Source organism: Vigna umbellata, chromosome 9, assembly GCF_029865625.1.
Source record: "Vigna umbellata cultivar VRB3 chromosome 9, Vumbellata_1.0, whole genome shotgun sequence".
Lineage (NCBI taxonomy): Eukaryota > Viridiplantae > Streptophyta > Magnoliopsida > Fabales > Fabaceae > Vigna > Vigna umbellata.
In genome coordinates this window covers 16,334,419-16,345,625 of record NC_142173.1, presented here as the reverse complement: position 1 = coordinate 16,345,625, position 11,207 = coordinate 16,334,419, and the positions used below count along the sequence as shown (strand labels likewise).

Genomic DNA, 11,207 nt, shown 5'->3' with positions numbered 1-11,207 from the left:
TAATATTGATAAAATTTTGAGTATCAATTCGTTAACCGTTGAATTGACTTTAAATTATGACAAATGATTATTGAAATGTGGTTAATCATTTTGACCAATTGGATTGCCAATTTGATCGTAATTTTGATATACTTAATGAAAATATTATAATTGAATATTTTGTTAATACAATAAAAAAATAAATCACGTATTATTAATATTTCAATTGAATTAATCAATATGTGATGACTTTGGATGGAAATAACATACAAATGTATAGCATAAATAAAAATAAAGAGGTATGAATGATGTATATACTCTCTTTTAGTTAGATCTATCTTTGGTTTGATATGCATGATTTTGAATGATAATGTAGTGATTTTCAATGTGAGAATATTACTATTTGGATGTCGTGTGGAGTGTATTGATGTCATAGTTTGAAATGAGACTATCATGGCTCAATTAAAGATAAAACTCACATAGTGAAAAATACTTATGGTTAAATTTGAAAAAAAGTCTTCATCGATAGAATTGGTATTGAAGATTATATATGCATATTTATGATTTAACTTGTTTTATGAGATGTGATTATGAAAAGGTGAAGACATGAACAAAGGATAACACCAATAGGTGTTATTTTTATTATTATTTTTAAAAAGTTATTTTATAACTTAATAAATTTTTACTAGAATAAAAACACGAACATAAATGTGAGTAGCGCATGTATTTCTAATGATTCATGTAAGATAAATTAAAACCTTAACATTTTATTTAATTATCATTGTTTTCAACTTAATGTGCTTCATTTATTTCAATTAAGTATCAAATTAATAAAATTATAATTAGGTTCATTAATTACTATATTAATCAAAATATACACATATATATAGTTCACATAGTTTTTGTAATTGATATAATCACATGTTTTTATTAAACAACAAATCATAATCACATTTAATCGTTATATCAATACACAAGTTATACAATAAATATATTAAATTACCTTAATTACGTATACTATTATATAATCACCTCAATTAAAAAACTCTCACAACATTTAATAGAATAAATTAAATACATACATATATTGAATAATACATTAATTATTTATTAATTACATCAATAACTTCAAATACAAAGAATTTAGTCAGGAGATAGACATAAAACAAAGGTTTTGAAATGAATGATGATAGTTTTGTTTTATAAGAAGAGTTTTGTTTAGGGTAGAAACTATAAAATAAGATTAAGGAGTGAATTGCATGTTTAGTATTTATAGAATTTTGAAAGATAAAAGTCATCAAAAATAATTAGAAGACTATAAACAATGGTTAACTATTCAAAATAACATGTATTTACTTTATAGAATAGTAAACTTGTTTCAATTTTGTATAAATATTTAATTTAGCTATATATTTTAACTCAAATTATAAATCACGTTAAATTAAAACAACCTATGTTTAATCGATCTACTTTTTAAAGTTATTCAAAATTTAAAATCATTACACGTTATTATTCTCAATTTCGTTAAGAAACATGTTTTTCTTTTTTCCTGATTGTTCATTTATTAATTTAAATATAATGGAAACATTTTATAAAAAGACTCTTAATAAAGTTACTTTTAATATCATAAATTTTATGATTAATATGTTTTTTATTTCTTAATTAGAATTAGTTATTTTTTAAAACTTTGTTCTAATTTAGTTTTTAATTTTAAAAATATATAGAATTTAATCATTTTAACTAATTTTTTAAATTTATTTAAAATTTCAAACATATTTTTTAACTAACATTAAAATAAAAATATATCAAATAGTATTACATATGTATAAAATTTATTTTTATCGTTATATATTATTTAAGATATTTAAATTGAGAAAAAAAATGTAAAGTCATCAGTCAGTAAGAAAATAATGTAAAAACAAAAAAAAAATTAAAATGTATAAAAGTAAAATGTACACTCGAGTATATAACATTTATAATTAAATATATTTTTATTCCTTAATTTTTAATAAAAATTAGACCTAGTCGATCTTCAATATTTTTTTTAACAAATTATGATAAAATAGAATAACATAATAAGCTGACACACATTAATGTTTGTTTATACTAGTATTTTTATTCTTTTCGTATTTTTGTTTCTAATTTTTTTGTTACGATTTTCAAGTCTCATTGTCATAAAATTCTGTTCACCGTGGCATTGATCAATAATTAAAATTACAGATATTATGTAAGGATATTTTAAAATTAATATATCACTTATTAATAACATTAATCAGTTGAAATATCTTTAGTAATGGGGAAGAATTTAAAAGATAAATGAGGATAAAATAAAATGTAAGATCAGTATTTGTGTCCCACAATTCAGAATCATCGAGATTGTGATCGTGACACAACGTGGCAATTGCTAGGCCAAACAAGGCCTTAACAACAGTGAGCCATTGGAAGATCAGCCACATCAGACCAAAGCCATCATTCAAATAGTGACACCTCCACTCACTAATTTCCACACCCTTTTCGTAAAGCTCAAAGCTTTGTTGCAATCATTCAGTCAAATGGGGGATGATGGAAAGAAGAACGGAGGAGAGGGGGAGTTGGTGAAGGTGGAGCCAAAACCCAGCAATGGCTTCACCTCAAAAGTGATTGATTTGTTGGAGAAGCTGGTGGTGAAGTTTTTGTATGACACTTCACTGCCCCATCACTACCTCACTGGTAATTTTGCTCCTGTCACCGAGACCCCTCCCACAAAGGACCTTCCTGTCAAAGGGCACCTCCCGGTTAGTACTTTTGCCTCTTGCTTTGTTGAATTTTTGCTTTATTCAATTCAATTGAAGTGTACTCATGCTTTATAGATTGTTTGACAGTGCTTGGTGTTATCCAATCATAGATTTTGTTATGTAGGGGAAGACTGTTGTTTATTGTTATTTGAGAAATTCCAGTCAAGATAATTTCTGACCGGTTGATTGATAATGTTAAATTTCTACTTTGACAGTGTATGAAAATTAAACTTGTATTGTTGTATGGTTGTCCGTCTGAGGAACATGTATCGTTGTCATGTTTCTTGAATTTGTGGTAAATAGTTGACAAATTCGGCTTCAATTTAGTCACATGTAGTCCAAAAATGATGTGAATCCAACCGGGTAGAAGAAAAATGAGGTGACATAGTTTTTAATGAAGTCCAATTGACAATGTTTTTGGCTGCACTAACTTTATTTTATTTTATTTTATTTTTGTTGCAAATAATTGCATGAATGAGATGTTACAATACCAAGAATGTTGACTGCTAGTGGGCTGAGTTTTATTGTTTTTGGGTGACTTTTGGTTGCCACAATTTCATTACAATTAGTAATTAAGTAGTGGGATCATTATTAGTTTAAGTGGGATCATTATTAACTTAAGCAAGATGTAATTGCAGTTAATGAATCCTTTTAAACTATGATGGCTAAAGCTTCTATATTACCTGAACCATTTTTATCAATGACGCAAGTTGAGTTTTATTCAAAAATATTAGAGTTTATCTCGTTTTATTTAGTGAGAGTGATTCTCCTATGTTATTGAGCTATTCAAGAATCCTTGGTTGTATTAAAAGACTTTTCCATCTTTATATGTTGTCTCCCTTGGAAAGAGTGATTATTTTCTTTTACCTTTTCTTTTCACCTCTCCTTCTTCCTTCACTGAATTCAGGAACTCACTTTTGTCCAGGTTTATCTCATGGTCATATCTTTCTTGGTTATATCTTTTGTTTTACATGCCCAAATTAAGTGATTCTTGAGCTTAAATTAAAGTTTAAAACGTGAATGTTCATCTCGTTTTTGAATCACCTCATTTGGAGTTTTGTAGTTTGAGATATAGATGTTTCTAAAGTACTATCCAACCTGGAATTTCAGTCACTTTCCAATCCACCTTCTCACTAATTTTCCAAATTTCCTACAAGGTTCTAACCCAAAAGATCCTAAATCAGCCCCTTGTGCAAATGGGGTTTACATGAAAAAAGATTGAGAATGCACCGAAATCACAGTTCTGGATTGTTTTTTAAAAAGTTGGTGTTATTGTATTTCATTTTATCTGTTGTGGTGTTATGACCTTATATTTTAATTCTGAATTTGAAGTGGAATACTTAGACAGGGAAATTAAAGAATTCGGATAAACAGAGAAGAGAGAGAGGAAAATGGAATAATTTTGATTCTCTAACATGGTGTGAAGTTCTTTAAACAAACATCAAATCATGCCATGTTTTATACATCATTCTCAAAGTTGAAAGTTGGTTGTTTTATTGATGAAGATCTCGTTATTGTAAGAATTACAATATCTAGATTTTCCTAATCTTTTATCACCGTGGAAGTAGTCCATGCCCGTCTTTCTGGCAGTTCTTTGCTTTTTATATAATTTCACTAGTATAATGGTGCTTTATGGCTCTGTTTAAATGCAAGACCTTGTTATGCTACTGGTCATGAAAATGTGTGGTATATCTTTGGCTTTCTGATTACTGTCCTTGAACAATGTTACCTGATATATAATTAAAACATTTTAATGTATACACTCTTTCACCGAAGGTCTGGAGTCTAGAGCAATATCCAGTCATGCCACTCATTCTCTACCGTTTATAACTGTCTTTCAGGATTGCTTGAATGGGGAGTTTGTCAGAGTTGGACCTAATCCGAAGTTTTCTCCTGTTGCCGGATATCACTGGTAAAGTTTTATTATTTTTTACATTTTTGAACTCTATATTATGAGATATTGAACAAATCCTGGCAAATATTCAATTTTTATGATACATGTAGCTTACAAGTATATTGATTTTTTTTTACCATATTTACTTATTATTCAAAAAGGTTTGGTGTTAATATGGAACTTTTTAAATTAGTCTGTTTCAAAAAATGTGATCTTAAAGTGGATTTTGACTCTTATACCGTGCTTTCTCTCACTGTTTTTGGCAGGTTTGATGGAGATGGGTGTGTCCTTCTCTTCCTATATGCAAACACATATTTCTTTCAAGTTTGTTATAAATGAGTTGTATAGACTGGCCATATTTTCTGGATCTATTGGAATTTGGAATTTCTTGGGATAGTGTTTAGCATCAAACTTCAATCAAAATCTCAACACTTTTTTCTTTTTCCAGAATCCCTACATTTCACTGGGAGGGGGAGGGGGGTAGTTGGTAAAATGATGGAGTAAATGGACAAATTGAAACTATAGATACTAAATTTAACATAGAGTAAAAGTATAAGGTCCACAATCTTAACTAAGCCTAAACAATATAGTATTCTAGATAACAAAGCACCTCCCATATAAATTTAAGTTCAATTGTTTGTGAATCAAACACCAGTTCCAATATTCATTTCTGACTTTCTGCAGCTCACCATAATGGCAATTTCACTGTCTCTGATTTTCTTAAGTTTTGGGCTGCCAATTTATACAGCACAAAATTCATAGTTCTGGTGTCTATTCCTCCAATTTTTATTCATGTATCAATGAATTGCAGAATGATTCATGGTTTGCGCATCAAAGATGGAAAAGCTACATATGTTTCACGTTTTGTGAAAACTTCTCGTCTTAAACAAGAAGAATACTTTGGACGGTCCAAATTTATGAAGGTATAGAAAGAAAGTGAAAGCCTAGAAGCTGAGTGAAAATTTTAGTAGTTTTATAATTTAGAAATAATTTATTTTAGAAGCTGAGTGAGAATTTTAGTAGTTTTATAATTTAGAAATAATTTATTTTAGATTCCCTAGACAAACGTAGCTTCTTGTGTTGCTATCAGATTGGAGATCTCAAGGGTCTATTTGGACTTTTAATGGTTAACATACATATGCTGAGAACTAAATTCAAAGTGTTGGATGTTTCTTATGGAGGTGGAACAGGTAATTTGTGCTTTATGGTTCTTTTCAAATTTAAGGTCCCAGGAATTTCTTACATTCTGCAATTTTTGTTCAGTACCATTCAAATAGTACGTTGTGTGTCCCATTTGAAGATTCCACTGTCGTTATGCATGGGCTTCTTTTAAGTATTGGCACTTCAAAAAATATATCACTAGCATGGTGTTCATGTTATCATTGCATCTTACAATGCTCGTATAAATTTTGACAAATGCATACGCATACCTCGACAAATGCATACGCATATGTGTACACACACTCGACAAATGCATACACATATGTGTACACACACTCGACAAATGCAAACGCACACATACTCGTACGCACACTCGTACACATTTCATTACTATATGACTGGAGAATGCAGTACCTGGTACTTTGCTTTGCTGATTACCGTTACACATATTTTGGTGGATTCTCCTACTCGTTTTTGACTGGGAATATTAAGCTCTTGTGCATCACTGAAATTGTTGAAACTAACTTGTGTTCATATTCCAATTTCTACCAGCCAATACTGCTCTTGTATATCACCATGGGAAGCTTCTAGCTCTCTCAGAAGCAGATAAACCTTGTAAGTACCATTTGTGCCCACTTTTTTTTTTCTTTCATGAATGATATAAGCTTGCTGATTATATCTGAAATGCCATGGACTGTATGGAACTAAGGGAATGAAAGATTCATCAAGTTATGATCTTAAGCGGACAGCGTTCTTTCCTTTCTCATGGATACTTGCTAATTATACTTGTTTTGACCTCTTCTAGTCTCCAGGACTGAAGTAGTTTCATTTTGAATTTTGCAGATGCTATTAAAGTTTTTGAAGATGGTGATTTGCAGACACTTGGAATGCTAGATTATGATAAAAGATTGGGCCACTCCTTCACTGCTCATCCAAAAGTTGATCCATTTACTGGTAAAGCGATCTTTAAATGAGTGATTAAATTGTCTGATTCAATGGAATATTTGTCCAACAAATAAATATTCTGTATGCAGGGGAGATGTTTACATTTGGCTATGCACATACACCACCATATATCACATACAGAGTAATTTCAAAAGATGGTTATATGCATGATCCTGTACCCATAACAGTATCAGATCCCATCATGATGCATGACTTTGCCATCACAGAGAATTATGCAATATTCTTGGATCTTCCTCTGATTTTTAGGCCAAAGGTATTACAGGTGTATCTGTTCTTATATTCCGGAAAAAAACACACATATTGACTTTGTACATCAATTGGTGGCAATTAATGAATTTGACATTGTGGATTGAAACCCTTTTTCAGGAAATGGTGAAGAATAATACATTGATATTCTCATTTGATTCAACCAGGAAAGCCCGTTTTGGTGTGCTACCTCGGTATGCTAAGGATGAAAAGAATATTAGATGGTTTGAGCTACCAAACTGCTTCATATTCCACAATGGTATGCTTGTTTATTTCGTTTCTCATTTGTATGTTCATTGATATTCCAGGATATGCCAATACTATTTTGTTCTTGGCCCTTCGAAAACAGTCTCCTTTTATTTATCAAAATGTGTTAGATGTGGTGTTTGTCCTTCAAAAGAATAAATTAGACAATCTGGTATATTTTTCCTGCCACAGTAAGGACGATGTCTTTTGGCTGTATATAGTACAATAACAATCCTTGCAGTAACATTGCATAAAGTTGTCCATTGTGACATACTTAAAATGTTTGAATTCTAAACCAGGTTCAATTTATGCTCTGAATTATTTATTTCTACAGATTTCTCAGTTGTAAAATTTCATGTCATTTTTTTTTCAGCCAATGCTTGGGAGGAGGAAGATGAAGTTGTTCTGATCACATGCCGCCTTCAGAATCCAAAGTTGGACAACGTCGGTGGGGCTGTCCAGGAAAAGCATGAAAATTTCTCAAATGAGCTGTAAAGGATTCATTCTGACATGTAAATTTTTGAGAAAAAAAGAGTTTACTGCATAATTGTTCTTTATTTATGAACACTTAACACTTTATAGGTATGAAATGAGATTTAACATGAAAACTGGTGAAGCTTCTCAAAAGAAATTGTCAGCCTCTGCTGTAGATTTTCCTAGAGTCAATGAAAGCTACACTGGCAGGTAAGCTCATTCTCTCCATGTTGAGAAAATTTAGCGAAGTCAAAGTACTCAATAACTTGTGAACAAGTCTATCTCAATCATATGTCAATTTGATAACTTTAATCCAAATAAGGTCATGTTAGACATCACTATGAACTTTAACATCTCAACTATGTTGTATTTGATAATTTTAATCATCATGGTCACATTTAATCTTTCATTTCATCAGGAAGCAGCGATATGTTTATGGTACCACATTAGACAACATTGCAAAAGTTACCGGCATAATCAAATTTGATTTGCATGCCGAACCAGATCATGGAAAAGAAAAGCTTGAAGTTGGAGGAAATGTTCAGGGACTCTATGACTTGGGACCAGGAAAGTTTGGTTCGGAAGCTGTTTATATCCCTCGTGTCCCTGGAATAGATTCTGAAGAAGATGATGGATACTTGGTCTTGTTTGTACATGATGAAAATGCAGGGTAACACCTTTCTCTACACACTTGAAGCAGTGACTTCTATAAACTTATTTTTAGGTTTTACAACCTTTTTGTCCATACTAATATACTAATTATAACTACTAGTTCTTACACCTTTTTGGTTTGTGATCCTTGTATTATTAAAACCTTCCATTTTTCTTCTTTCTGCTACAGAAACTCTTACACTTACATATAGGAAGAAGGAAGTAATTACAGAAAGATAATGCTTTGGACTGATTATGAACATGCACACATATTGTATACCTTTACGTTTTACAAATTGAAAGTGCCTTCTATAGTACTAAGATAATGATATCCTCTTAAAAATTGTCTATCAAGTTTCTGTAATCTGCATTACAATTGCTAACTAACAGAATTCATAATACAAAACTGCAGAAAATCATTTGTGCATGTCATTGATGCAAAAACAATGTCAGCAGATCCTGTTGCGGTTGTGGAATTGCCCAATAGAGTTCCATATGGTTTCCATGCCTTCTTTGTGACTGAGGTTTGTGTTGCTTCATATATTTCAACATTATTTCTTCGTCTCTTTCTTTCCTCCACATCACTCAGAATGTTTATTAAGCAACTATTTTCTTCTGGGTCTATTCGGTGAGGGAATGAAAATCTAAATGGTGAATGAAATAAGTGAAAATTAGAAGTGTTTGGTTGAAGAAAATCAGTAAAGAAATAAACAAAAAAGATATAGAAATGAATGGGAATAAGGTTAAATATCTTTTTAATTATTAAACTTGCAAAATTTGAAATTTGTCCTTGTTTTAAATTTTAATATAATTTGGTTCTCTAACTTTAAAAATGAATGGATATAATCTTTCTAATATAATTTTAACGGGTTGTTTCAGTGGTGTTTGAGTTGTTTATGATACATTTAGTTTAAATGTCAATCTGGAACATCATTTAATCTGTAAAAAAAATACTTTTAGTTAAGAATATTATATCTATTTATTTTTAAAGTTTAGGATCAAAATATGTAAAAGTTTTGGACATAAATGATTTTTAATTTTGCATACTAAAAGCATATTTAATTCATAAATAAAATAAAATGTTGTACCTTTTTTTTTTTTCAAACAACCAACATTATCTTCAGTTTTACCGTTTCATGCTACCAGACAAGCATCAGGGTTTGCTGCTAATGAGCTGATAAAAATCACTTTTTTTATAAAGAAGTAATCAATAGTTCCTCATTCATTGCTTACCTTTTGTTCTGTTGAAAGTGCTTATACATCAAAATATTACCCTCATTTCTTCTTCCACTTTAAGAGGATGCACTAATTATTGTTATTGTTTCTCTTTGGGCAGGAACAATTGCAAGAACAAGCAAAACTGTGATAATGGTTGCAGCCTCACTGTGTTGTTCTGCCTCAATCTTTGTATACATTTTGCTACAAATAATGGATATACTTTAAGATAATAATATATTAAGCAATAATAAAGATTAATGGAATATTCATACTAGTTACTCGTATCATTACAATTTTAATAAGAAACGTTCAATTATTTCATAATTATTGATATTTTTATGAAAAGTTTCATGCCTGAAAAAATATCATTAATTATTTTTCATATTATCCGAAAGTAATTACTTATTAAAGTCACTACAAATATCACCTAAGAGAAAATGAAAAGTAAAAATGAGAAAAATTTAACTTAGATACATAATAATACATCTCACGAATTGCTCATATCCTATTCTCTAACATATAACAGTAAGATAATTTGTTTTTAATTAAAATCTATGCATAAAAAAATTGAATATGTTTTTCATTCTTCGTACTCGAGTTAAATTTGTTTTTTATATTGAAATTTAAGTTTATATTTTTATATTAAACTTAAATTACCATAAATTAAGTCATCCAACTTGCAATTTTATTTCCTTCGTTCCTCACCAATTATCAGTTTTTTAGCAAAAGGTATTTTTTTATCTGTTATTTCTTAAATTTCAAGATAAAATATTCCTTTTTCAATTATACATTTAATTCAATTATATGAATAGGAAAAATAAGTTATGATAACATAGAAAAAAAATATAATGACATATACACTGAAATAAGAGTATTAAAAATGTATACACACTTTCTGTACTTCTGTACAGTAATATTTTAAGGTTCTTATATTCACAGAAAATATTTGATTATTCATTTTTAATAAATTAATATTATAGTCCTTTCAGTTTTCTCTATCCAAATGTATAATAAAAATAAAAATATGTATAATTAAAGAAACACATTATCTTAAAATTTTAAAAATAACATTCTTTTTTTCAAACCCATGCTTTTATTATGCACCCATATAAATATTAAAATTCCAACTTTACCCTTCAATTTAAACTTTTTTTCTTTCTTAACTAAGTTCTGGAATTCATAATTTTCAAAGCATATTTAATCAATATTATATTATTTTTTAAAATAGTAATATAAAAGTTATTCATAAATTTTTAAAGAATAATTTTTAAATTGTGCAAAATTATACTTCTAAATTATACAATTCATAAATATTTCCTATTACACAATTTAAAAAATATTACTGACATAGAATCGAAATGGTTTTAAATTACATAACTTTTTTTATGTAATAAATAATTTTTGAATTGTACAAGTTACATAAATAAATTCCAACAGAAAGGAGTATGGCGACAAAAGGTGATATCAAAGGGACAGTTTTGTCTTTTGCACACCCCATGGAGGTGCATGAAGGACAAAGGTGATATGAAAGGGACAGTTTTGTCTTTTGCACACACCATGGAGGTGCATGAAGAAAATCGTGGGGGTGCAAAACGAAA

At 29.5% G+C, this 11,207-nt stretch overlaps 1 protein-coding gene across 1 annotated transcript; it reads left to right on the top strand.

Moving 5' to 3' along the window:
• The first annotated feature begins 2,479 nt into the window (after positions 1-2,479).
• LOC148192707 (carotenoid 9,10(9',10')-cleavage dioxygenase 1-like) lies at positions 2,480-9,881 on the top strand. Its single transcript, XM_088098782.1, has 14 exons — positions 2,480-2,753; positions 4,595-4,665; positions 4,914-4,928; positions 5,459-5,570; positions 5,738-5,837; positions 6,361-6,423; positions 6,652-6,762; positions 6,843-7,027; positions 7,141-7,279; positions 7,640-7,757; positions 7,849-7,950; positions 8,159-8,410; positions 8,804-8,915; positions 9,728-9,881. The coding sequence occupies exons 1-14, from the start codon at positions 2,532-2,534 to the stop codon at positions 9,755-9,757; spliced, it is 1,632 nt and encodes a 543-aa protein (XP_087954908.1). The 5' UTR covers positions 2,480-2,531; the 3' UTR covers positions 9,758-9,881.
• Positions 9,882-11,207: the final 1,326 nt, after the last annotated feature.

Coding starts and splice junctions, on each gene's coding strand:
- LOC148192707 (XM_088098782.1), top strand. CDS start 2,532: ATGGGGGATGATGGAAAGAAGAACGGAGGAGAGGGGGAGTTGGTGAAG. Junction 7,028..7,140: donor CTCTGATTTTTAGGCCAAAG/GTATTACAGGTG, acceptor ACCCTTTTTCAG/GAAATGGTGAAGAATAATAC. Junction 8,411..8,803: donor GTACATGATGAAAATGCAGG/GTAACACCTTTC, acceptor ACAAAACTGCAG/AAAATCATTTGTGCATGTCA.